The 27,519-nt window shown below is 44.7% G+C and overlaps 2 protein-coding genes across 4 annotated transcripts; one reads left to right on the top strand and one right to left on the bottom strand.

Moving 5' to 3' along the window:
* Window positions 1–46: 46 nt before the first annotated feature.
* IST1 (IST1 factor associated with ESCRT-III) lies at window positions 47–15,401 on the bottom strand. Of its 3 annotated transcripts, none has more exons than XM_075838500.1 (10): window positions 15,349–15,401; window positions 9,054–9,153; window positions 8,094–8,274; window positions 6,366–6,453; window positions 6,146–6,229; window positions 5,945–6,055; window positions 2,549–2,731; window positions 1,908–2,021; window positions 789–831; window positions 47–677 (listed from the first exon to the last, which is right to left on the bottom strand). In XM_075838500.1, exons 1-10 carry the CDS (start codon window positions 15,364–15,366, stop codon window positions 490–492), a joined length of 1,110 nt encoding a protein of 369 aa, XP_075694615.1. In that variant the 5' UTR covers window positions 15,367–15,401; the 3' UTR covers window positions 47–489. The 3 variants fall into 3 exon arrangements, with proteins under 3 accessions (XP_075694615.1, XP_075694617.1, XP_075694616.1); XM_075838502.1 differs by lacking the exon at window positions 15,349–15,401 and adding an exon at window positions 14,089–14,170; XM_075838501.1 differs by lacking the exon at window positions 15,349–15,401 and adding an exon at window positions 14,010–14,165.
* Window positions 15,402–16,368: 967 nt separating this feature from the next.
* On the top strand, window positions 16,369–27,000 carry ZNF821 (zinc finger protein 821). The gene is made up of 7 exons (XM_075838490.1): window positions 16,369–16,480; window positions 19,376–19,463; window positions 21,921–22,028; window positions 23,457–23,584; window positions 25,258–25,350; window positions 25,520–25,686; window positions 25,840–27,000. The coding sequence occupies exons 2-7, from the start codon at window positions 19,424–19,426 to the stop codon at window positions 26,474–26,476; spliced, it is 1,173 nt and encodes a 390-aa protein (XP_075694605.1). The 5' UTR covers window positions 16,369–16,480; window positions 19,376–19,423; the 3' UTR covers window positions 26,477–27,000.
* Window positions 27,001–27,519: the final 519 nt, after the last annotated feature.

The following is a 27,519-nucleotide window of genomic DNA, read 5'->3' as shown; positions in this document are numbered from 1 at the left end:
TGTGGACTGAACACCGTGATATATTTCGGAGCATCTCAGCCAAGACTTTAGAAGGCCACAGCTTTATTGTTAAGTGCACGCTCATACAAGCTCAACACAAGTCTCTAAACGTTATATACAAAGGTTAGAAAATCAGGTGGGGAAGCGGCTCACTAATTTATAAGTAGAGAGAAGTCCTTTGGGTCTCACTTTATGGCTTTCCCACATAACAGAAAATATGGCAGCTTTGGAGAAAAGCTTAGAAATCGCCAAGGCCACTGGCTAGAAATTCATGGTTACAGCTGAATGCATCACCTATAAGATTGGCCCTTTACTGCCACCTAATATGTAGTTTAGGGGAAATCAAAACTTGCATTGTGGGAACCGGTTTCCCTGTTAGAGGACTCGTGAGCAGGAGCTCTGCTTATAACGTACAAAAGGATATTTTAGATTTTGAGCATCGCCTCAGTAAAGGTCGGGTCAAAATGTTAAAAGAATAGAGAAAACTTCTTAAGTTTTCTTTTTCAGCTCCTCAAATCTGCGTGACAGGTCATCAAAATCTATATCTTCTGAATTGGATGTTCCAGCTCCGGCAGAAGCAGTGGGGAGAGTGTCCGGAACGGAGGGCAATTCCGGAAGGACAAAGTTATCCACTATTTTTGTTCGTGGTTTGGCAACAGGTGTCGGATTACCCGGACCTAATTAAAACAAAAATAAATGTGGTTTAAGGCTCCAACTTATCCCTATTAAATGTCTGCATAATAAACCGTTATTCTCTCTATAAGTTATGCTTATCCTTGTGCACTCACCATCTTGAGGTGGAGCGTTTGCCTGTGGCCCTCGATCACCAAGCTGTAAGAGACACACAATGGGTTAATACGTAAAAATATTCTCAATACCACGTTCTGGTGGACGCTCCTCTAGACGTCAAACGCATGGCCATATAACGGATCCATATTATGGTGCACATCGTCTGCTCTAGGCTCATACTGTAACCTCCGCGGCCTCCCATTTTATTCCCCCTCACAAATTCCATTTATGAATTGTGAGGAAATAAAACTGCTTGCATGGCTTCTAGGGGAAAATAGTTATGTACAACACAGTAGCACACAGAGTGCCGATGGGACTGTAATATGGACCCAATGGGAGAACATCCCGCAAATGCAGACGACCGTCTGCGGTCTGCCGTGCCCCTAATCACGGACAGTGATTACGGGCACGGTCGTGTGCCTGGGTCATAACGGCAGCACGCTGCTAAGACCCGGCACTGCCACATACACACCCCACCCATCCTGCAATGAGTGCAGACGTTTCTCACAGAAGGAGTCTCCAGAGTGCCTCATTTCATCTGCTCATGACCTGGACGTCCAGGAAACGAGCGCATGCGCGGAATACCATGGACGCGCCTCATCACATGACCCTCCGTCTCCTGCCATTTATGGACAAAGTAGAATCCGGACGAGGAGGAAGGCTTTTCTGTAACCAGAGGACGTGGCTTGACTAACAAAAAAAACAACGCAGATCGTCTAAACGTCTATATTAGTAAGTGGTCTATATTCCGGCCTCACACACATTTCATAGTAGTACATATAAAGTGGCCACCCCGTTTAATGGAAAACGTCTTTAAATCTGATAGCCTGTACAGAACGGGCTTGATAGATCACAATTGCTTGCTATGGCCACTTCTTCACACAATCTACGTTTTAGTTTTTCCAGTTCAGTTTAGAAAACAAATGGTGACATATTCTGTCGTATCTATTACTAGATCTTAGTTGATTTGCTTATAGTTTTACTCCAAGTGTTGGAGCCCGGTCACTACAAGGACAGATCTGTCCCAAACGACACCATGTGGTCTGTCTGCTGAAACACAAGTCTCCGAGTGTCCCTCAAAGAACTATGATGCAGCTCAAACACCCTCAGCTACTTACAGAATCATATGTAGGAGGCATTGATGGGATTGGTGGGGGCCCCATGCCCATTGCTGGAGGATTATGGTTACCAAAAGGTTGATATAGTCCCATAGGCGGTCCATTGAAGGCCTCCTGTTGTAAACAGAAAAATAAAGTGAACTTCCACAATAATGCAAAATAAATTATGTATCCCATCACCTAAAGAAAAACTCTGGGTAAATCTGATGCACTCTGTATTATGCCCGATACAGGTCCTGAAGGCTGGAGCAGGACACGGGGATTCTTAGTCGTGCACCAAGAATATCACGGTATAAGTTTTGCATGGAGTGTTGCTTTAAAGGCTATGGACACCTTTTTAATTAAATGTATGGACTTTTGCATACAAATAATTTTTTGGTAATATACTTTTATAACTTTTTTTGCGCAGCTTCTATTTTTCCACTGTGCATAGAAGCTGTAGAACGCCGTTGTCAGCCAAGTCAGTCAGGGAACTGGTCGTGTGCATGGGACCTTAGTGTCCATTATCCCCACATGGAACCATAGGAGCTTTAGTTAGAATAACAGTGCTCCAGGTATAGAACGTCTAGGTAGAATTCTCTATATCATCATTAGCATTGAGTGGAAACATTAGACATCAGCCAATAGCATCACATACATACCGGTCCACCAGGTGAAGGGTAATTGAATGGAATTGTAGGGGTGGGCATCTGCATAGCTGGCATGGTTGGCATTGGTACACCAAATCCTCCACCCCCTCCTCCACTTCCACCGCCTCCTTTCTTTATGTCGTCTGAAAATTCAACATCTATCAGATCTGCCTCAACACCAGTGGGAACCTCGGCCTTAAAATGTAATGGAGAGAAGTAGAAGAAATTAGGGTATGTGCACACGGTGAGAGGCTTTTTTTACGTCTGAAAAGACAGACCGTTTTCAGGAGAAAACAGCTGCCTCGTTTCAGACGTAAATGCTCCTCCTCACATTTTGCGAGGCTTCTCCGACAGCCGTAAATTTTGAGCTGTGCTTCATTGAGTTCAATGAAGAACGGCTCAAATTACGTCTGAAAGAAGTGCCCTGCATATAATGTATAGAAGTGTCCCGCATATAATGCATAGAAGTGTCCCGCATATAATGTATACAAGTGTCCCGCATATAATGTATAGAAGTGTCCCGCATATAATGTATATAAGTGTCCCGCATATAATGTATATAAGTGTCCCGCATATAATGTATATAAGTGTCCCGCATATAATGTATAGAAGTGTCCCGCATATAATGTATAGAAGTGTCCCGCATATAATGTATAGAAGTGTCCCGCATATAATGTATAGAAGTGTCCCGCATATAATGTATATAAGTGTCCCGCATATAATGTATATAAGTGTCCCGCATATAATGTATATAAGTGTCCCGCATATAATGTATATAAGTGTCCCGCATATAATGTATATAAGTGTCCCGCATATAATGTATATAAGTGTCCCGCATATAATGTATATAAGTGTCCCGCATATAATGTATATAAGTGTCCCGCATATAATGTATATAAGTGTCCCGCATATAATGTATATAAGTGTCCCGCATATAATGTATACAAGTGTCCCGCATATAATGTATACAAGTGTCCCGCATATAATGTATACAAGTGTCCCGCATATAATGTATACAAGTGTCCCGCATATAATGTATACAAGTGTCCCGCATATAATGTATACAAGTGTCCCGCATATAATGTATACAAGTGTCCCGCATATAATGTATACAAGTGTCCCGCATATAATGTATACAAGTGTCCCGCATATAATGTATAGAAGTGTCCCGCATATAATGTATATAAGTGTCCCCCATATAATGTATACAAGTGTCCCGCATATAATGTATAGAAGTGTCCCGCATATAATGTATATAAGTGTCCCGCATATAATGTATATAAGTGTCCCGCATATAATGTATATAAGTGTCCCGCATATAATGTATATAAGTGTCCCGCATATAATGTATATAAGTGTCCCGCATATAATGTATATAAGTGTCCCGCATATAATGCATATAAGTGTCCCGCATATAATGTATATAAGTGTCCCGCATATAATGTATATAAGTGTCCCGCATATAATGTATATAAGTGTCCCGCATATAATGTATATAAGTGTCCCGCATATAATGTATATAAGTGTCCCGCATATAATGTATACAAGTGTCCCGCATATAATGTATACAAGTGTCCTGCACTTCTTTTGACGAGGCTGTATTTTTACGAGTCGTCGTTTGACAGCTGTCAAACGACGACGCGTAAATGACATGCTGTCTGCACAGTACGTCGGCAAACCCATTCAGATGAATGGGCAGATGTTTGCCGACGTATTGTAGCCATATTTTCAGACGTAAAACGAGGCATAATACGCCTCGTTTACGTCTGAAAATAGGTCGTGTGAACCCAGCCTTAAAGTCCTCGGTGCAGCAAGACTTCACCAGATCACATGGCGACTGTTCCTGACATCTTACCATGTATCATCTGGCATGGACGCACACATATTGCTCCACAACAGGGTCACCTACTAAACTTCACCACAACATTCCTATTTATGTTGCACTCAACTTACATGTGTGTGTTCTCCCAAAATTCTGTAAAAAACATTGGGGGAGATTTCATCAGTGGAGAAGCTGCAAAATTGAAACCAGCTCTCATTATTTTTCCCAGAGGCCCTTTGCAGTATAAAAGTAGCAAATTAATTGATTGCTATTGGCAACTGCTCTACATTGAAAAAAAACACCTAAAATGATTTTACCTTTCCAGAGCTGCTGACAAGCTAAAGGGGTTATGTGATACACCTGGAGTCTCCACAGAACAGGGCACTATCTTTTCGGGTCTCTTGTTCATTTTGGGGAGGCTATTTAGTGGATGCAATTACACTGTTAGGCCGGGTTCCCACGTAGTGTAGACACTGCAGAATTTCTGCAAAGGAATTGTGTGCGGAAATTACACAGCATTTACAGTAGCAGCAAAGTGGATGGGATTTTGAAAATCTCACGTCCACGCTGCGGAAAAAAACAAACCACAGTGTAAACAAAAAATAAATAAATTGACCTGCGGTGCAGAATTTAATTCCACAGCGTCTCAATTTATGCTGCGTTTTTGTTGATTTTGTGTTGCGGGTTTTTATCCCATTGCATTCAATGGGGATGCAAAACCCACAACAGAAAGCCCAGTGTTGCGACTTTTGCGGGGTATTCGCAAGCGATCAATCATACCCAGAATGCTTTCCTCCTTCCTGCAGTCCAGTCTCCTGGGATGATGTTTTATCCCATGTGACCGCTGCAGCCAATCACAGGCTGCAGCGTCACATGGCCTGCAATGTCATCGTAGGAGGCCGGACTATGTGCAAAGAAGAAGGAGCGGCAAGTACTGGCGTTTTTTTTTTTCACAAGCGCTGCTTTCCGCAGTGGAAATCCAGTCTGAAAAACCGCACCACAATGCGCTGCAATGTTTTGGACAGGAGGTGTTGAGGGTTCCAGTTCGAATACACTGCACAGTTTTTACGTATCGTATCCGACCCATGGGAACCTGGCCTTAGGGGATCACACTGAGGGTGTATTCACACGGTGCAGTTTTGCCGAGTGGCTGAAATTGCGGCAAAGCCACACCGTGTGAATAGACCCTTAGACTGGTCATACATTTTCGATACCTGTCAGCTATTGTTCCCAATACCCCCATACACGTGCTCGCTCAGGCGTGCATTCATTCTCAGGGAGAAAGCCGCTGCCAGACTCCCCTTATTTAATAACCAACAAAGGGATCGGGCGTGTTGAAATTCATCTGCCGTCGGGGGGGGAAAGAGTCAGGACGCCGCCATACACATTAGATGGTCAGCTGGTCCTGCCGAAATCAAGGGGGGGGGGGGGGGGTTCTGCCGACATACATCGAATGTGTATGGCCAGTTTAATGCACTAATTTAAAGAGGTCTGTCATAGTATCGTGTTCTCTACGTTGACTTGCCTCCATCCTTCCTAAGATGAGCTGCACTTTAAAAATGTCAGCATGGTTGATCTTCACCTACCATAACCACAGAATCTGGTTCATAGGCCACGTTGTAGTTCTTAGCGATCTCAATGAGATACCTCTCGACCAGAATTTTTGGTGGCGCCTCCACACTCAGCTTGTGCATCAGCTATAAGAAAGAAAAAGAAAATGTAATGCTTTCCAAAACTAGGTAACGCCTTCTCAAATATATTAGCCAGCCAGTGACACTACAACATACCCGGTCGTTGACCGTTCCAATCTGGTTTGTCCTGCACAGTTTGCCATATTCTTTGCTATACTTGGCGCACAGTTGATCCGCGACCTGCAGTAGGGAAGACGTAACACTGAGAAACAAGTATCCAGAGACCTTATTCACACAGGGCCGTTTTCTAGACTTTAAGATACTTCTCTGTATTTCATACAAAAGGTGCAATAAACAATTTATACAATGTACTCACTATTTTCAGTTCAGATACTTCAGTCTGTAGACGCGGAGCCGCCCAAATTAGTGTGGAGACGGCTTCACCCAGACCCGGATCCAGCTCCCTGGAAAAATACAAAATGTATGAAGAATAAATAACACCGTACACCATTATGCTTCAATCACACTATTTCTAAGCAAAAACAAGGAACGGAACAAACAGAAAAAGATGGAAAACCTTGCACCTCTTCCATGTTTTAGACACTCCTGGTTTTGACGAATGCAAAATATTGACAAAAATATGCAAGTGAGAATTGAAGCCTTGAATGACTGGATTCACACATGCAGCTTTTGATGCGTTTTTTTTCCCGCCAAATCCAGGAATGCATACAAAAGGGAAGGAAAAGTCTAAAGCAAAGATATCTCTTCTCCTTTGTATCAACTCCTGTGTTTGCCTCCAACAACTGCATGTGTGATTGCCTTATGGAGTAGATATGCCATAAATGTCTGAACAAAGAGGGTCTGACAGCTGGGACCCCACCAATCCGCAGAACTTGGGCAAGCAGGAAAAAGTCACCCTCCTATAGGGCTTGTCCACACGTAACGGATTTGCTGCTTAAAATTTCTGCAGCATTTTCACTTGAACCAGCAGACAATCCGCCGTGGAAAAACCGCACCATTTCCTGCAGAAAACAGTGCAGATTTTGCTGCATATTTTTCAAGCCTGTGAGATGGTGACATCTCTGAAAAACGCAGGAATTCAGTCCACTTTCCGCAGCAGGAATTGACCTGCTGCGGAACTAAAATTATGCACCGCAGGTGAATTTCTGGACTGAAATTTTCCGCAGCGCGTGGATGACATTTGTTCATTCACACCAACTTTGCCGCTACTGTATTCTGCATATTTTCTGTACGCAATTCCGAAGGAAAATACGCAGAAATTCCATTACCTGTGGACGAGCCCTTAGGCCCGGTTCCCGCGGGTCGGATACGCTGTGTAAAAAAATCACGCGTGTCCGACCTGGAACCCGCAGTACATTCAGTCTGAAAAATCTCACCACCTTGTGGTGCGTTTTTTTGGACGGAATTTCCGCTGCGGAAGAAAGCGTTAATACTTACCCCCTCCGTCTTCTCTGCGCGTAGTCCGGCCTCCCGGGATGACGTTGCAGACCATGTGATGCTGCAGTGATCACATGGTATGAAACGTCATCCCAGGAGGCCGGACTGCAGGAAGAAGGAGGGCGTTCTGGGTAAGTATGATTTATTTATTCTGGAGTTGCGATTTTTGCGAAAAGCTGCGATTACGGCACAAGAATCACAACACTTTGCTTTCTGTTGCTGGTTTTGCATCCCCATTGAATTCAATGGGGAAAACCCCGCACCAGAAAAGCAACGAAAACGCAGCATAAATGGACATGCTGTGGAATTAAATTCTGCACCGCAGGTCAATTAACATTTCCGCTACGTTTTCCGCAGCGTGGGCATGAGATTTACTAAATCTCATCTACTTTGCTGCTACTGTAAAAGCTGCGGAATTTCCACACAGAATTCAGTTGCGGACATTCCACAGAGTTTAGGCTCCGTGGGAACCCGGCCTTAGAGTGAATTGGACATACTGAAATAACAGTGAGTGCACGTGGCTGTCCCTGTATCCCCCATCCGCCCTATTTCCCCCTCTGTTCTCAGTAATGGATGGGGGTCCTTGCGATAGGACACTCAGCAAACCCCTGAAATTTCCTTCATATAAAGCCTGACGCAGACTTACTTCATGGACTGAATTAATCCAAATCGGGCGAGAAGCAAATCACAGTACAACTCTAAAATCTCCATTGCTTCCACCAGGTAATCTTCTCTGATAATGTGCTCCACCCGGATCCGCGCTCGCTCATCCTTCCCAGTGGATAAATAGTCGGCAATCTCCTTCCTGGCCTTTTGTGCCAACTCAGCTGCAGGGAGAAGGTGAAGAGTTAACCTTACAAGAGGGAACCCATTTACTTATCGAACAGCGCAAAACAATTCTGCTAGAAAAAAAAACTAAAAAATATCATTATAATCCTCGAAGTATCAAATGGGATGTATTAAAGGATTATACGCCCTATTAGGAAACTTGTAGCTCTCCAGTTATTGTCATACTACAACACCCAACATCCTTTGAGTGATGAACGGAAAATGTCATTTAGAAATATAAATCATTTAAAAAGATGGTCTCATTAGAAAACCACTTTAATATTGAAGTCACCCTCACAACCTCTTTGGCCCTGTTCACACAAAGTTTTTTTGCAAAAAAAAAAAAATTCTGCCTCAGAATTCCTTCAGGAATTTTGAAGCAGATTTTGAACTGCCTGCGCTTTTTTTCTGTGTTTTTCGCACACGGCCATTGAAGATAATGCAAAGACCACAAGCAAAAAAAAACAAAAAAAAAAAAACACAGCAAATAAAACGCTTGGAAACGAGTGCCGCAGCTTTTTTCTGCCTCCCACTGATTTCAACGGGAGGTTGGAGCTAGAAACCGCGGCAAGAAAGGACACGCCGCTTATTTCCCTGCGAGCAACCAAAAGCCGCCTGGGAAAAAAAAAAAAAACGCCTCAGCCTCCCATTGAAAACAATAGGGAAAGCGATTTTGGAAATTTTTTAGCGCCGATTTGAACACGGTTTCTGCGTCAAAATCCACGCAAAAAAAAAAAACTCTGTGTGAACTGACCCTTAAAATTCTGGAGTTACTCACTTTTCTTCTTCTCCAAGAGTTTCAGTCTGTTTATGACAAGCCTCAAATTCACTCGCAGACGCTCGGCCTTAAACCCGGAGCCCAACATTGTGTTTCTCGCCTGCAATTACAAAAATAAATACTCAATGAGACAATCTGATAAAATAAATGCCATAAGTGTCATCAAGGTCAGACTGGTGACCCCACAAAGCCTAGGCGAAGGGGTGTGTTTACAGAACAGCGCCACCTCCGACCAGGTGCGGTGTCAGGAACTGCAAATAAGTAAATGGGGCAGCGCTGCAATTGCCACGAAGCGCTGTATAAAGATGCTGAATGGATCAGTCCAGCTGTATTGGTTTTTCAGACATTTACCAGGGACTATGGGCTGCTCTTCGCTTGCCGGTCCAGGACAGAGGCTTCACACACGTATTCATGAACATGTCAGCTGATACTCCTCAGGAGAATTTAGGCCGGGTTCCCACGTAGCGTAAACGCTGCAGAATTTCCACTACGGAATTCTATGACGAAAACCCGCAGCATTTACAGTAGCAGCAAAGTGGATGAGATTTGAACTCCTGAACATTTTAGCTGCAGATTTTTTCTGCAGCTTCTGCATCAGTTGATCTACGGTGCGGGATTTAAATCCACAGCATCTCAATTTATTCTGCGGATCTGTTGCAGGTTTTCCCCATTGAATTATATGGGTATGTAAAACAAATAGCCAAGTGTTGTGAGTTTTAAAGCAGAAAAGCTGCAATCCCATCGAGCGGCTATCAATCACATCGAAGTTCATTACTGATAGTCGGTGGCTCCTGCGCGGACACAACCTGTCAGTGACGGATTCAGGTCTCAGCGCATGACACAGCTGCTCTGTACACAGGATACAAAGCAGCTGTATCTCAAAATGTAAAAATAATCATTTTTAAGAAATAGTATTATGAAAGTTGCACCAAACACACACATTTTTATTTAAAAAAAAATAAATAATCATTTCAAAAGGTGGACACCTGTGAAGGGTTTGGGCTAGGGCTGGCCAATTAATCAAAAAATAATCAAAATCCAGCGTAATTAATCATTGTCATCTTACGAATTTCGGTTTTTATCAATTATTTTCTCCTGGCTTAAACGGTTTCTGCATCTTCACATCACAGATACAGCTGAAGCCAATGGTAGAGCAGGGAACCGGAAGGTTCCTGCTCTACTATTCACTATGTTTCGCTGGATGTGAAGCAGTGACATGATCGTGCCTGTCTGCCCCGAGCTGAACAGACCAGAGGGATCTCCTCCACTCGTCATTGGAACAGGGTTAGGTAAGAATGTATATTATTATTTTTTATCAGGCACTATTGGGGGCAGCTATGGGGGCGTCATACAGCGTACGGGCAGCTATGGGGGACTTTATACTTTGTGGTGTGCAGCTATGGGCGCAGTTTTGGGGGCATTATACTGTGTGGAAGTCCATTATGGGGGCAATATATTGTGTGGAGGACAGATATGGGGCATATACTGTGTGGGGGAATATTATATACAGTAGTACACAGCACTCTCAAGGGATAAATATGAATCAATGGCGTAGCAAGCAAAAGGGGTGTGGCCTAAATAATCATTTGATAACCTGCAGCGGGCAGGCTGCCATGCCCTCCTCCTGAGCGGTGGTACTGCTGACAGTAGGCGGAGTACAGTGCCGAACTACCCGGCTATCCCAAGGAAGCTCCAATGCAGGTATGGAAGCGTCAGGTCTCAGGAGTGAGGGATGGTGAAGAGTTGTGAGAGAGGGGGCTGCATAGGAGACGTATGCGCTGACTGTATATACAGTGGGATAAGTCACAGTCTTCCATCTCACCCCTCCCGACCTCCGATGGACGCCTGAAAACGTGGTGTGAACAGAGCCTGAACGTGCATATTTCTGGAGCTATCACAGAAGTAACACTAGTACAAGTCCTGTCACATGGCGGAATGTATCAGTGTTTGGAGAATTAGAACACATTCTGACCTTTGGAACTTCCTGGTGCACCCGTATTTCCATGACATCATCCCGTCACCGTAGATCTCTACTATTATACGAACGTGATGTCACGGGAACATGGAAATAGAGGATGATAAAAGAAAATGAATGCAGGTTGTTCATTTACCTCATGCTGCGCTCATTTTCTTTCCATGTGAGCACTTTTTTCAAATTTATTTTTATTTTTTTACTTTTCCAATGCATCTAAAAGTAAAGAATGAAGCAACTTTGCAAAAAAGTCTTGAATAGAAATTTCCTTCTGTTTTGTGTATACAGACCTATGCGTCTCCATGGTGACAGACTGCAAACAAACCCTGTGTAGTCAGATTGTGCAGTCACGTGTTACTCCCTTCCACCCGTGCCCTCTCGTTATCAAGTAGGGGGACACATGACTATGATCAGACTACACAGAGTTAGTTTATAGTCTGTAACCATGGAGACACTGATTTACTGACCTTTTAAATCTCGTTGCGCTCACGTGGTGTTTCTGTGGTCCTGCACTGGTCTTTGTTCACAATGCTGCAGCGATGCCAGATGACCACGTCAGCCAATCACTGGACATAGCTGTGACGTGGTAATTATGCTTGTGATGCAACTAAAATTATTCCCTATGGGGAACACAAAGATATTTTGCCACTGCCCCCCCCCCCCCCCCCTCCTAATTGGTACTTGACTTCTAGTCGTGCTGCAGTCGGAGCCTAAGGGAACGTTCCCACAGGTCGGATTCACTGCAGATTTTCTGCAATAAAAAAAATCTGCAGCGAGATCTCATAAATCCGCAGGTAAGTCAGTTACCGAAATACGCATCAAATAGTGAATTATTGTTCCGGAAATCACCGTGGTCTTTCCGCAGCGGTTTTGAGTTGAGGCATTTGATTGAAATACATCTCATATGCAAATTTATTGTAGTTTTAAAAACCCCTACCTGCACCACAACCTCATAGCAGGTCGTAGTGTGGGGGGGGGGGGGGGTGATGTTTGGCGTGGGCTCACCCGCTGAGCCCCCTCTGTACGCAGCGGGTGTCAGCTATGTATTACAGCGGACACCCGGGACTAACGGTCAAGACCAGCGATTCTAGCTGCATCGAAGACGTTAGAAAGAGGGGGCATCCCCATCTGACAGCTCATCATAAATATACTGTGGGGGCAGCTATGGGGGCATTATAATGTGGGGCATTATACTGTGTGGTGGCATTATACTGAGGGGGCAGCTATGGGGGGGCATTATACTGTAGGGGCATCCATGGGGTCTGATGGGCAAGGCAGCTGGGCATAGGCGTGTGCAAAGATCCGGTGGTGTTGGGGAGGGGTAGGGGAGCCCACGCTGAATTCTTGCACCAGGGCCCATGAGCCTTTAGCTACTCCCCTGCCTATGTACACATATAGCGTGCACGTAGGGTCATTTCCCAACGCGCACCCTAAACATAGGGCCAAAACGTGACGTGAACAGACTCAGCTGTTGTGGCATCTTTTTTCCTTTTGTTCTGTGTCTTTTGGCTCAGCGGCGGTTTTGTTTTTTTTGCACATCAGAGCCAGGGGTGGGTTTGCCGTTCTTTCAGAGAGCTTGTCATATTTTTCTCCTATAGACCTCCAAAAGACGTAGCTTTGTGACTTGTGTCCGTTTTTCAGAATAAGTCACGTGTCGCAGAGGAATCTTTAAATGTGATATTTAACTGCCGTTTTTTGTGTGCCATTTTTCAATCGTCAGTAAAAATGCAGGAACTAAAACACAGCATTTTGACAAAACGACACAAAAAAAACCAAATGTACCATTAAAAAAAAACAAACAAAGAAACAAAAACTGCCGTTTTTAAATGCCGCAAAAAAGCACATGTAATGAAACCTAACTTCCTACCCCACAGGAAACCATTGAAGTCGTCCGAGTGACCCGTTTCTAACGCAAATTGCTGCCGATTCCGTGCAGCCCTAACCAAAAACCTCACACAACGCCAGCGACAACCTGCACCATGTATAAAAAATAATAACATTCAACTGTGACAGATTCCTACAGAGGACACGATGGCCATAAACACAACATGTGCCCGAACATCAAGGCAACGATCCTTCATAATATTGGTATCAACGTGGATTAAGTACAAGCAGTGGCCGCAGCTCTAGTGCTGTTGCAACACTACAACTCCCAGCATGCCCTGGGAGTTGTCGATTTGCAACAGCTAGAGAGCCACAGGCCACTGCTCTACAGATAGTTATGAAGCGCTGCATGGCTGGTTAACTGTTGTCGGTTTTTTTAAGTTGATCCCTATAAAAGTTCTTACTGTCAGTCCAAATACTGCAATCTACAGGAACCCCAAAATTGTCCTGAGTCCTAGGGAATAAATTGCACTTAAGAACTGGAGGTGTCAGGCGAGTCATCCTGGGTCATGAGAAGAGTTCAGAGCGGTTTATGGTAGAATCTAGAATCGTCACCAGTGCGCCGGCTGATAAATCGCAGCAGTTTTCCAGTGCAAAAGATTGCAGGACGTCAGATTTATGAAGTCTTTTAGGAAATTGCACACAAAAAAACAAAAACGTCAGATCTGGCGCATGACAAATGATCAGGAAAGAAGAGGATTGTCTATAGTGGATACGATAGTAACAAACCCTCAGATCTGAATAGGTTCTAGCCTCTGGATGTAAACAAATATGCCCATTCACTGACAGCAAGCAAAGATCTTAAAAATGGTGAAGAATTGGAGACACAAAAGTATTAATAGAATGGTACATGGGGTAACACAGGATATACCTCACGCTACAAAGCCACAGAGGGAAGACACACGACACTGGGCTGATATAGGGTCATACATTATGTATAAGGGAAGACGCAAGAAGTACAGTAACGTCTCCCTCACACCAGACAATGACTGACTGACTGACTGACTGACATACATACATACATACATACATACATACATACATACATACATACATACATACATACATACATACATACATACTGGCCGCAGCACACGTACCTCAGTCTTGTCTCCTTCCGCTCAGACAATACCCGCCGGGTGTAGAGGCCTCACTGCGCCCAGAAACCGCCGGCTTTACCTGTCAGATACCTCAGACTGCACTACAACACGCCCTCCGCTGACGTCACTGTCATGTGCCAAGGTTGTGGGTGGGTCCAAGTAATCAACTCTATGGTAAGAATATTTCCTGATGACGTCAAGGTCATGTGCAAATGTGATGGGAGGGGCTCAGTAAGGGAGCAGCAGAAAAGGGATAGGGGGAAACCTGCACTTCCTGATGACGTCACTGTCATGTGATAGATTCACTATTGTGTCCTGTGTAGTCTGGACACAGGAGAATCTTAACTCTTTGTGGACCAGTCTGTCTGGTTATCGCAGCTTCTACTGAGTTAATTCGCTCGCTGTTGCCACCTATAGGCCCGGGCTAATTTGCCGGGGTTACTTTGGATAAGTAATGAGGTTTGTTTGATAGACGCGCCCTCACGTTAAACGCTGAGATAACCGTCACCATTATGATGTCTGGCTTAAAGGGGTTTTCCCGTTTTATGCCAATAAAGCTTAATCATCGTGTCATTAAAAGTTCTGCAACTCTCCAATATAATTTGTGTATCAATTTCTCCGTTTTCAAGATCTCTTCTTGCTGTCAGTGAATGGGAACGTTCTTGTTTACACCTAGAAGCCGAAAATCTGACCTGATTGTGTCCAACTGACACTGCTGACGGCTTGTTAGGCTGAGTTCACATGTGCGGGGTGAATTCTGTTTTCCTGTTCCGTCCTAGGAGCAGAAAAAGAACTCAAGCTGTCTCAATTCGTCAAATGGACACTAATGGTGACTGACGGACCCCATTGACTTATAATAGGTTCCGTCGTTTTGATGGTAAGAATAGCGCTGTATGCTGTGCTATTCTTCCTGTAAAAGATGATGAAATCTGCAACGGAAACTCTAAGGCCCCATGCACACGACCATGCCCGTAATCACGATCCGTGATTATAGGTGCGGCCGGTTCCGGACAGCCACCCGGATTTTCGGCCTGTGCTCCTATGTAAAGTATGTAAAGTAATAGGACATGTCTTATCTTTTGCGGAAGGTGTCCATCGGCCATAGAAATGAATGGGTCTATAGTTACGGACGAAATCTATGGTCGTGTGCATGGGGTCTAAGGCAGATTTGAAAATAGCCTAATGTTCACACAGGTCGGATAAGTGGAAGTTTACCTGATTCTGAAACCGCAGTAAAATATGCCCAAATATCTGCACCAAATCGTTCTCTTGTCAGTGTGGATTTTCAGGCAGATCTGCCACTGCAGAAGTCATCCGACAAGGAAAAAAATGTACTCACCTCCCCTGGGGCTCCCATAGTTTACAGCCAGGCTTCTGTGATTTCATCAGATGTGTCTGCTGCAGCCTGTGATTGGCTGCAGTGGTCACATGTGATGAAACTTTATCACAAGAGGCCGCCCATACAGAGAGCAGCTGGAGGAGCAGGGATGCGTTGCTATGGCAGCAGAAGGGGAGGGGAGTATAAACTTTTTTTTTTTTAAATAGCGTCTTTTTTTGCAGATTATTCTCCAGATACGCAGGAATTCTGGAGCAAAATCCGAATCAATGTCATATGTGGCGGAATTCGACTTCCCCATTGAACTTTACGCACGCATTCTAAGTGGATTATTTCCGCAACATGTGGTTGAGATTTAAAAACATCTCATCCTCTTTGCTGCTGCAGCAGATTTTTCGCTCACAAATCCGGATGTAAAGTTTGCAGCGTATATTTGTACATGCAAAGTGGAAAATGTGAATACACGTCTAATAGTCAGATGCCTGAAGTTTGCTGGTTGAAGAGCATTGACATGTGAAACTACGCGGGACATCGCAAGAAGCTTGTCAGACGCCGTTCCTGCTCTGTTGTGAAGACTATCACTGGCAATCATGACCTGACTCTTATGGGGTTACTTTTGCCATTTGTGGGGGAACTGTGGATGGTGCTTTATGGGGGAACTATGCCGGACACTTATAAAGGAACTATGCTTGGCATTTCAGAGGACAATGACTGAAAATTAAGAGCGCCATATGGCGCAATGTGGGCACTGGTTGACTATTATGGGGGCACAGTACCCGTGCGTGTGTGTTTAGAGGGATGTTCCTGTTTTTTACCCCAGAATATTGATAGATATGGGATTAATATATATGTGTGTGTGTGTGTGCGTGCAGTCATTTCATAAACAAGCTTTTTGCTCAGTAATACATTAGAGATGACAGTTTTAGGCTATGTTCCCATAGACTCCATACAATGAATGGCACACTGGAGCCTGGTTCCCTTATATATCCCTCTCCACCACCTCCTGGTCACATGACCACATGACGTCATCAGAGGGCCTCTCTCCCTCCAGCAGCTACAGCATTCACCGTCTGTCTGGAGCCGGGACACACCCGGATACCGGGGCCGGGGGGGGCTGCTGCCGGGGGTCATGCATGTGAGTACAGGGGAGCACCGTGCACCGGTCATAATAGCCAGTGTTGCGCCGGTATAATGTCTGCTCCTGAGCGATGTATAACCACAGTCCCCCCTGTGAATGAAGCAGGCTCTGGAGCAATGCACAGTGCAGGGCGCCCCCTAGTGACTATGGAGCCCTGCACCATGCATATTCTATACACGACCTGCACGACTAGGGGGCTGCAAGGCCAGGCTTATGTGCTGCTGCTGGAGTCTGGGCTTACATTTAGTCTTTTGCTATGGAGATTGCCTGCACTTGATAATGTCATAGTAGTTCGCTGACCCTTCATTCATTCATTATGGAGAATAATAATAGTAGATCAGGCATAGGGGACCCCTGATCCTGGTAATTGGGATGCCTGCTCTCATAAAAAAAAAAGTGACTGCACATGTGTGATCTGTCTATTAAAGGGGTATTCCATCCATTAACAATTATCACCTATTTACAGGATAGGTGATGACTGTATTATCGGTAGGGATACGACAGCAGGAACCCCCACGATCTCTAGAATGAGGGAACCCTGCTCCCCCTACTCTCTATAGGAGGTGCAGAAACAGCCAAGCATTGTCGCTGCTGAATTATGGTTTCATACAACCCCGGTGGGGGGGGGTGGGGATGGGAGACTGAGCAAATCCTAGCAGCTGGACCCCCATCGATCTAGTAGTTATTACCTATCTCGTGGATAGGTAATGGCTGGAATATGACTTTAAACATACAGGAACATCTTAGATTTCTTTGCATCTTCTTGTGTTTTTGTTGGAAAAGTTCCCTCGTATGAGCCCTGTCTTGCGTTTCTATTGTAAATGGCGCAGACTTTGCCACAACTCCGGATTTAGCCTTATTTCATTTTAACCTTTTATATGGTCAACATTAGGCTCTGTCCACACTGAGTATACTTTATTTAACCGGAGGCTATGACAGATGCCTAAGGCTATGTTCACACGGGGTCTTTTGCCGAGTTTATTGACGCGGAAACCGCGTCGCAAAACTCGGCAGAAACGGCCCGAGAACGCATCCCATTGATTTCAATGGGAGGCGTCGGCGTCTTTTTCCCGCGAGCAGTAAAACTGCCTCGCGGGAAAAAGAAGCGACATGCCCTATCTTCGGGCGCTTCCGCCTCCGACCTCCCATTGACTTCAATGGGAGGCAGGAGAAAGCGTGTTTTCTGCCCGCGGCGCTCAATGGCCGCGGGCGAAAAACGGCGCGATCATTGCTATTCACACGGAGTATTTTGGGGGAGGAATATCTGCCTCAAAATTCCGTTTGGAGCTTTGAGGCAGATATTCCTCCCCCAAAATACTCTGTGTGAACATAGCCTAACCGTTGCATCTGTCACCCGTAGTCTATAATGGTATCCTTTTAACATTTACATCATGAGCTCCCATGACCCTTTTCATGACGTATCCATTAAACATACACCATTATAGCCTATGGGTGACGGATACAACCAGGTGTCCGTTTATTGTATCCGTTACCTATAGACTATAATGGTGTATGTTTAACGGATATGTCATAAACTCATGACGTATACGTTTAACGGATGCCTGGGACGTATGCCATACAGTGGCATCCGTCACCCATAGTCTACCATGTAAAAGACCATATTCCTTAGGGTGTATATTTTTTTACTTGTTTCCTCTATATAGAATAATGCAGTCTAATACGCCATTCTATGTAGCAAAAAATGCTATCCCGGACATATACCACCCATTGGAGGCCAAAAGGACCCTCTTTTGGACTCCCTCGTTATAACTGGCGCCTTTAATTACGTTTGATGTATGTGCTGGGCCTAAAACGCAGTGTGAAAGGGGACTCCGGGAGACCAACACCAATGTAAGGATCTGACTTGATGGTTCCCATATGGCTAAAATGGGGAGGTTCTCCCGAGTAGCGTGGATCCAATTTCCTAAGCCGGTACCGAAACCATAAGCACCTCAAGAACAAACTCCCAAAACCTAAATCCGTCCATAGCGTCTTCTCTTTGCCAAAAATATATATTCCACCATTGAAAGTAGAAGTCCATGCAGCGTCTCTAGTGGTGGCAAGACAATCATGGACTCCACCACCAGAGGTGACTACTCTGGATCTCCCTGCTTTACTGCACTACAGAAGTGGCACGTAGTGTTCCCCTCTTACTTTTTCTTTTAAGATGGCCGCCGGTCCCCAGTGCTAGAGTGAGCGGTATTTGGTAAGTATTCCCCGTGGTATCCGGTTTAGGGGCATCCATAATAGAGATTTATCAACCCTAGAATGAGGCGGATAAGTGGAGGCGTTGCCCATACCAACCACTAATAGTCCAGCTCTCATTTTCCAAATGGCCTTGAAAAAAACGTGAGCTAGACTCTGATTGGTCACGCCTTGCAACTCCATGTCGGTTTGATATATAATGGCCAGCAGTTTTATTTCCCTGCAGCTGTGTAACGGCTTTATCCACACGTAACGGAATCGCTGCGTATTTTCCATCCGGAACTGCAGACAGAAAATCCGCAGCGGGATACAGTAGTAGCGAAGTGGGTGTGATTTAACAAATGTCATCCACGTGCTGCGTAAAAATTCCGACCAGAAATTCACCTGCGGTGCGTAATTTTAGTTCCGCAGCATTTAAATTACTACTGCGGAAAGCGGGCTGATTTCCTGCGTTTTTCTGATGTGCTGCGGGAATTCTTACACGGGTGGAAATGACATCACAGGAAGAAGAAGTATCACACAGCCCTTGAAAAAAACGCACTATTTTCCACAGTAAAAAACGCAGGAAATGGCGCAGATTTTCCACAGCAGATTGTCTTCTAGTTGATGAGTAAATGCTGCGGAAATTTTCTGTAGCAAATCCGTTGTGTGACAACCCTAACTGTTCACCTTTCCTCCCAATGTCAGAGCTGCTCCGTGTAGAGGGACGGCGTGGATGTTGCCAGTTCTCATAAGATGTCCCGGAGGAAACAGACAACTCCAAATAAAGTACATTGTGAGTACTCTCCTCTACATAGTAATGGCTAACAGACATTCAGTATTTCATGGAAGGTAGCATGACTACAGGATTTATTTGTAGTCTGTAACCATGGAGACAAACAGGTTTGCATAGGACCTGTAGACACAAAACGATAAATTTGTTTGGCCCTATGCATGTGTATACTTATACAGGCATCATTACTTGTTGATGGTGATTTATTAAAACTGGTACAAAGGAAAAGTGGAATAGATGCCCAAAGCAACCAATCGGGTTCAAGCTATCATTTTTCAGAGGCCCTTTTGAAAATGAAAGAAGCAATCTGATTGGTTGCTATGGGCAACTACTCCATTTTTCCTTTGCACCCGTTTTGATAAATCTCCCCCAAAGTTTCCACCCCATCACCTCCTTGCAACGCTATTGTGGTGTTCCGATTGTTGTCATGGGCAGCTAGAAGCGGGGATTAATAGATGACAAAAAACGCAATACACTGCAATACATAAGTATTGCAGTGTATTGTGCAAATGAATGTATTGTACCCTAGCGGGACTAAAAAGAAAAAAATATCCAAAGTTTTTAGTAATATAGAAAATAAAAAGTGAAACCTTTTTTTTAAAATACATTTTCCTAAAGTAATATAAACAAAAAAAGATTAGAACATTATTTAACGCTGTAAAAAAAAAAATCAAAACGGAATAAAAAGTGATCAAAAATTTGTACCTCAACGGTACCAATAAAAACGACATCAAAAACATGAATAAGTCGAATCCAAGCAAAAAAAATTATCAAATTGTTTTTAGTTTGTAAAAGTAGTAAAACATAAAAAAATCTATAAAAGTTTGGTATCGCCGGAATCTTATTGACCCGCATAATAAAGTTAACATGTCGTTTTACCACAGGGTGAATGCCCTAAAAACAAAACCCCAAAAATACCATTATATGCTAGAATAAATGGCGCCATTAAAAACTAGAACGCGACCTGCAAAAACAAAACCTACAGCTATGTCGATGAGAAAAAAAACGATGGCTTTGTAATGTAAGGAATAAATAACACAAATAAAAAAAAAAAATGGCAGAGGTGGGAAAGGGTTAAACTGCACATAGACATTACTTAAGGTGATATTACATGTTCCGACCTGGGCCGTGTAAACGAGCGCCAATCAATGACACAGCTTGTTGATCGGCGCTCGTTTGCTCCTTCCACAGGCACCTAGTATGGGGACGAGCGCTCATTACTCCGATCACTTGTCCCCATACATTTCTATCATGTCGGCAGCGTGTCTCCCGTTTACACAGAGAGATTTGCTGCCGATAACGCTAATAGATTCGGCATTTAAAACTATGCGATCAGCACAGGCTAAATGCGCATTTTATTACAATAACATTAAAGAGGCTCTGTCACCAGATTTTGCAACCCCTATCTGCTATTGCAGCAGATAGGCGCTGCAATGTAGATTACAGTAACGTTTTTATTTTTAAAAAACGAGCATTTTTGGCCAAGTTATGACCATTTTTGTATTTATGCAAATGAGGCTTTCTAAAGTCCAAGTGGGCGTGTTTACAGTAAAAGTCCAACTGGGCGTGTATTATGTGCGTACATCGGGGCGTGTTTACTTCTTTTACTAGCTGGGCGTTCTGACGAGAAGTATCATCCACTTCTCTTCACAACGCCCAGCTTCTGCCAGATCACGCTGTGTCGTCACTCACAGGTCCTGCATCGTGTCGGATGAGCGAGGACACATCGGCACCAGAGGCTACAGTTGATTCTGCAGCAGCATCGGCGTTTGCAGGTAAGTCGATGTAGCTACTTACCTGCAAACGCTGGTGCTGCTGCAGAATCAACTGTAGCCTCTGGTGCCGATGTGGCCGACACGATGCAGGACCTGGGGCAGGAAGTGAGTGACGTCACAGCGTGATCTCTCGAGAACACGCTGTGTGTCTGCACTGCCAGAAGCTGGGTGTTAACGAACAGAAGTGGATGATGCTGATTCGTCCGCATCATACACTCCCATTCACAACGCCCAGCAAGTAAAAGAAGTAAAAACGCCCCGATGTACGCACATAATACACGCCCACTTGGACTTTTGCAAGCCTCATTTGCATAAATACAAAAATGGTCATAACTTGGCCAAAAATGCTCGTTTTTTAAAAATAAAAACGTTACTGTAATCTACATAGCAGCGCCGATCTGCTGCAATAGCAGATAGGGGTTGCAAAATCTGGTGACAGAGCCTCTTTAAGCTGCAAGACATCTCTGGTAAACAAGGTAAAAATTGACCGGTCAGCTCCTTGTTTGTTTGACTGTAGACATTACAAGCGGCAGAAATGCGGTCACGTGTGACTAAAGGCAGCCATTCAGGTAACGTTCTACTAGGGAATTGTTATTTATGCAATTCCCTGATATATTATTTTTAGCGGCTCCGGCGCTGGGTGAATCTTGGCGTGTGTGTAATGCGTTTTTCTTTTCCTCCTCAGGGGAGAACATGTTTGTAGGTTTGGAGCAACAAGCTTGTGAAGCAATGATGAAAACTGAGATTATAAAACAGGAAGCGTCCGAGGTGGAGCAGAATGACCAGAGTAGCAGTGAGTCGGGGGCAATGTGACAGGGGCTGGGGGGTGAGACATAAATGGAAATGCTCCTAAAAAGTTATTGCACTTTCAGAAAACTTTTGAGATGTCATAGAGACATATCAGAAGTTCTGATCGATGGGTCCAGGTGCTGAGACCCCCACTATCGCTGAAACAAAGGGGCAGAAACGCTTAGCTGAGCGCTCAGCACCTTAGGCTGTGATTGACTCGTAGACATTTTACGTGAGCCTGTCCTCAGCCTGACCAGGAGCGCCGATCACAGCATAAGGTGCAGAGTGCTCGCTTGAGCGATTTTTGCCCCTTCGTTTCAGCGATGGTGGGGGTCTCCACACTTGGAATCCAGGACAAAGGAGGGGGTTGAATGTTCAAACCTCCGACACTGTGTGCTGCCATTTTTTTGAGCGAATGCAGTGTAGGAGGATTAGATAAAGTGGTAATCAAATAGTATAACACGAACATACGCCGCTGCCTCCGCTCCTAGTCTTTGCTTCTGAACATATGGACAGAAGCCGCGACCGGAAGTAGTCGGCTTCCGGTCCACATGAAAATGGCGCCGGATGTCGCTCTGCCGAAGACCTTCCTTTTGGTCTGTGTGGGAGCGGCGCATGCGCTGTTCCCACACAGCCGGCGTACGCTATAGTGAATGCAACGGCACCCGTTCGCATTCTCTATGGGGCTGTATGTGCCGTCTTCCATCTCTGTGTCGTTAATCGACACATACAGAGATGAAAATAAAAATGGCAGCCCCCATAGAGAAGTAAAAGAGAGAAAAAAGTACAACACAAAATCACAAATAAATCACATTTATTTTATTGACATACTAAAAGCAATAACATATTAAAAAAAAAAAAAAATTCCGTGACACCTTCCCTTTAAGAAACGAATTAGCATAAAACTAAAAACCTTATGTAGGAGATAGGGCACTTATAATGTGGTGACAGAGTCTCTTTAAACAACGTCATGTCACCAAGATCAATGTGCCATACCTGACCTGATATTGTCAACTCCAGGCAAAGAAGAGTTAAGCTTCACCATGGGACGGTACATTACAGCAGTGATTGACAATTTATGGAGTCTTATTCATACGTTGCATTAGTTCACTACATTTTGAGCCATGTTATTAAAGGGATTGTCCAGGATCTTTGAGAAATAGCGCCACTCCTGTTCAGTGGCTGTGCCTGGTATTGCATCCTAGCCTCATTCAATTCATTAGGGAGCAGCTGCAATAGGCATTGTTTATAGAAAAAAGAGCAAACAGCAGATCTTTTTTTCTAATCCTGGACACCCCTTTAAGGACCGTCACATAATCGCCATGTATGAACCTCTTATTGGTCATTTAATTTTGCAGGTGTAAGTACCATTTAATAAGCACATCCTCTGTTCATTGTCGCCCCTGCTGTAATGTAAATTTCATTATTCCAGGTGACAGTGATGAGGACACAACAATTGATGAGCTTTCCTCTGCGGCCTCTGAAGAAGACAACACTGAGAGAGAAGATGGAGAGCCCGGTGTAAGCAGAAAGATAAGGAAGCGGGAACATGCCGCTATGGTAAGAATGGTTAGAATGCCGGCACTGACTAGGAATTAGCATCTCTGCCGTATCGGACATTCTTCATGAACAGTCAGGGGGTGGTCCATTGATCGGATTACTTTCTAACAAAATATAGTCATATGCCTTCTGGCGTACTGCACAGTCAATATAATGTCACCATGTGCAGGTTACGTACCGCTTTAAGAAACTATGCGAAGATCCTATTAAAGATTTATTCGTTATTCTGGGTTGCAATCATATCCCCCCCTTTTCTTCTTTAATTTATTTATGCATAATTTGGTCTTTTATCTTTATGGCGGCTGGAGCTCCGTTTTTCTGATACAGAGCACCAAATCCACTGCGTAGGCCTAGAGTTAAAAGGGTTATCCGGGGCTTTGAAAAATCTGCAGCAGAGCAAGGATGGTATAATGTAATAATATAGCAGCTACTGACCCCGTGATGCGTTTCCCCCGCTTCCACTCCAGCGCAGAGGCCCTGTTCTCTGTCACCGGAAGCTCCTGCAGCGGTCACGTGCCGATGCAGCCAATCACTGACCTCAGCGTGACTGCTGCATGAGCTTCCGGGACTGGAAAGGCAGTGAATAGGCAGGCAGCAAGAAGTCATTTAAAGGGGTTATCCGGCAACCAGACATTGCATTGCAATAATATATTTATGTGGAACTAACTTACTAATGTACTTTAATTAACAATTCTGTACTAAATGGTGCAGTTCAAACCTCATGAATTATTCAGTAAGTGCTGGAGCTTTTCTAATAGTGATGATTCTCCGACACGGCCCCACGTGACTGTGCTCTTGCTTCATGTGCTGTTCGTGAACATGACCGCAAGGGGCTGTCACATTGCCTATTTCTTGAGTCCTGAACAGAGCATCAGCTAGCGCTTTGCTCGGGACCCCAGCCCTGCTCCCGACGTCCATATTTGGTCAATTCAGGGGTTTCCTTATCGTTGGAGTCCCCGAGCAAAACATCAGCTGATGCTCTGCCCTGTGGCACTCCAGTACTGCTCTGCCGACATCATTTTCCGTATATGGACAGTGGCAGTGACGTGGGCAGATTTTGAAGAGTCCCCATGCAGAGTATCAGCTGATGTTTTGCTTGGGGACTCCAGCGATAGGAAACCCCTGAATTGACCAAATATGGACGTTGGGAGCAGGGCTGGAGTCCTGAGCAAAGCGCTAGCTGATACTTTGCTCGGGACTCAAGCAATAGGTAATGTGACAGCCCCTTTCGGTTATGTTCACGAACAGCACATGAAGCAAGAGCTCATTCACGTGGGGCCGTGTCGGAGCGTCATCACTATTAGAAAAGCTCAACCAGTCCCGGGAATAATTCATTAGGTTGGAACTGCACCATTTAGTACAGAATTTTTAATTAAAGTATATGAGTAAGTTACTTTAGTTTCACATAATTATGTTTATTGCAATGCAATTTTTGGACCCCGGATAACCCCTTTAACTCTAGGCCCATGCAGTGGATTTGGAGATCTGTAGCAGAAAAACCTGAGCTCCAATCGTATATATTCATGGTCCTGGGTTAACACCTGATGGAGTATAACACCCAGGAGACAATGGTCAAAAACACACCACAACAATCGCTAAACTTTTGCCAAGTTTCTGTCTAACTCTGAAATATAAAAATAAACCTTAGTGTCACTTCCTTCCTCTTTTGTGAGGTCCCGGAGTCTCTGGATTCTGCACTTTGTATTTGTCCACTTTGTCAACTGGACTGTGTGAGCCACGAGCAGCTGGTCACTCATGTGTATCAGGTAGGTGACATGCAGTCCCAGCGCTCACCTTTATCACAGTAGGGACCCCGCGTGTCAGTGCTATATTACACGAGACCCCAAAAAATCATTTGCACTTCTGACAATCAGGGGAACCCCCCCCCAAAATGAACGTTGTTTTTTTCCACTACTTATGTTACCTTGTATTCAGCACACAGCTGCGGTGGTGAGCGCAAAAAGTTATCTGTGTCCCGTGTGCGGCCGCGCACTCAGCTCCCCGGGGTCCCTAGGACGACATCTTCTTATACATTCAGAGGATCAACTTTCCAACTGTGCTGTATGTGGTGCTCAGTTCTCCAGCCATGACACCTTCAACAGGTGAGGACTTTAATATAAAAAAAAGTATAAACTTTTAAACCCTGTCTAAAAAGGGAAAACCCTCAAAACGCAATGTCCACCAGCTGTACATCTGTGAATTTCTGGTAATGTAACGTGATTTCTAATTATGTTCTGCTTTTTTTTCCCCCCCAGTGAAAAGCTGCCGGAGGTCTTGTCCCCAGAAAGCTGGGAGCAGAACGATCATAAAAGCCCCAGCGGTATGGACTTCAATGCTGTTTATCCTGCTGGGCTATTACTAGTGTGCAATAACTGTGTGGCTTACAGAAAGATGATGGAAACCCAGAGCCCCACAGTACGCAAATGGGCCACTCGAAGACAGAACGAGCCTGTGGAGGCAAGAGTCCAACGGCTGGAGCGAGAGCGCACGGCCAAGAAGAGTAGACGAGACAGCGAGACCCCCGAGGAACGAGAGCTGAGACGGATGAGGGATAGAGAAGCGAAGAGGCAGCAGAGAATGCAGGAGTCCGATGAGCAAAGAGCAAGACGCTTACAGCGAGATCGCGAGGCTATGCGATTGAAACGGGCCAATGAGACACCAGACAAGCGTCAAGCGCGGCTCGTTCGGGAGCGAGAGGCTAAACGGTTAAAACGACGGCTGGAAAAGATGGACATGATGCTCCGAGCACAATTTGGGCAGGACCCATCGGCAATGGCGGCGTTGGCCGCAGAAATGAATTTCTTTCAGCTTCCGGTAGGGAATAACGAGCTGGACCAGCAGATTCTTGGGAAGATTGCGCTGGACGATCAGAATAACGGGGCTCTGCACTGAGCGCTGATTGTCGTGATTTACCACAGGGCCAGCTGTAACTCCTGTTACAATGTGATCCACTTTAATCATGTTTTCTCTATACCTCTACTGGGTCTCTCCAGAACTGCGAAGCCCCTCTCCTCCCTCCCGGTGGGGTGGTCTGTGTTGAAATCCATTGCTCAGGATTACAAAGCTGCTGGAGGGGAACGTTAGTGTCTGCATTTATAGTGTGGATATTGTAAGGACATACAAAGGGACTATTATATGGTCTGTGCAGGGTCCAAATGTATGGACTCTACTGTACGGAGAGAGCTGCAGACTCCTGATCTCCTCGACCAGCGCGGTTATGAGACTGTCTTATACAGGGTATGAAAAACAAGCAGAAATCACATTTTGCTCACATGGCTCCTGTTGTGCCGTGTCTGAACTCTGCAGTAAGTGAGCTGTGTGTGTGTGTGTAGTATGTCTTATTTATGTGCGTATGACACGGAATCCGTGTACAAGACGTGTAATGTGGAGCCAATAAATTATTTTAATATGGAGTAACGACTGCCAGCTCTTGTATCAAGGGCGTATCCGACGTATTCTTATTGAGATTATTATTACTATTGCATACAGTCCAATTAAGTTTTTTGTTTTTTTTACATTTAAAAACGTATCATCAATAGCAATCCCCTATTTTAGTATTAGAAGAGCCCCTTCCAGATCTCCTGAGCTTGCGGCAACCGTTAGCAGAACCCGGGCTGCAGTTTGAGGGGAATTGTGTGCGTCAGATGCAGGAAGTCCATCTCTATCATTAGATTCCTACAACGTGTCAAGACTACTGCTGGGCAAGTGTGGGGATTTTAAAGGGGATTGTCTCATGCCTATATAGACCGTATGGGGGTGGTCCATTGCTCAGGAACCCCCTTTATAGACCAGAGTGGTACCTATCTAGGTATAACAGTTATAAACCAGGGTGGCTCCCACTCCAGTGCACCCGGCCTGACCATATATTACATGGGTAGCCATTAACTTGAATAGGCTAAACGTATTGCTACATCGCGCCTGCTGCGGCCATCTTC

Source organism: Rhinoderma darwinii, chromosome 9 (genome assembly GCF_050947455.1).
Source record: "Rhinoderma darwinii isolate aRhiDar2 chromosome 9, aRhiDar2.hap1, whole genome shotgun sequence".
Taxonomy (NCBI): domain Eukaryota; kingdom Metazoa; phylum Chordata; class Amphibia; order Anura; family Rhinodermatidae; genus Rhinoderma; species Rhinoderma darwinii.
This window is presented reverse-complemented; position numbering and strand designations above follow the sequence as displayed.

What these genes read in the sequence shown, in the direction of transcription:
- IST1 (XM_075838500.1), bottom strand. An exon ending in TTGGAACGGTCAACGACCGG is followed by an intron (nt 6,056 to 6,145) that starts GTATGTTGTAGT and finishes TCTTTCTTATAG; the next exon opens with CTGATGCACAAGCTGAGTGT. An exon ending in TGCCTCCTACATATGATTCT is followed by an intron (nt 832 to 1,907) that starts GTAAGTAGCTGA and finishes TGTCTCTTACAG; the next exon opens with CTTGGTGATCGAGGGCCACA.
- ZNF821 (XM_075838490.1), top strand. Translation starts at nt 19,424, where the DNA reads ATGTCCCGGAGGAAACAGACAACTCCAAATAAAGTACATT. An exon ending in GCAGAATGACCAGAGTAGCA is followed by an intron (nt 22,029 to 23,456) that starts GTGAGTCGGGGG and finishes TCATTATTCCAG; the next exon opens with GTGACAGTGATGAGGACACA. An exon ending in TGGTCACTCATGTGTATCAG is followed by an intron (nt 25,351 to 25,519) that starts GTAGGTGACATG and finishes CCTTGTATTCAG; the next exon opens with CACACAGCTGCGGTGGTGAG.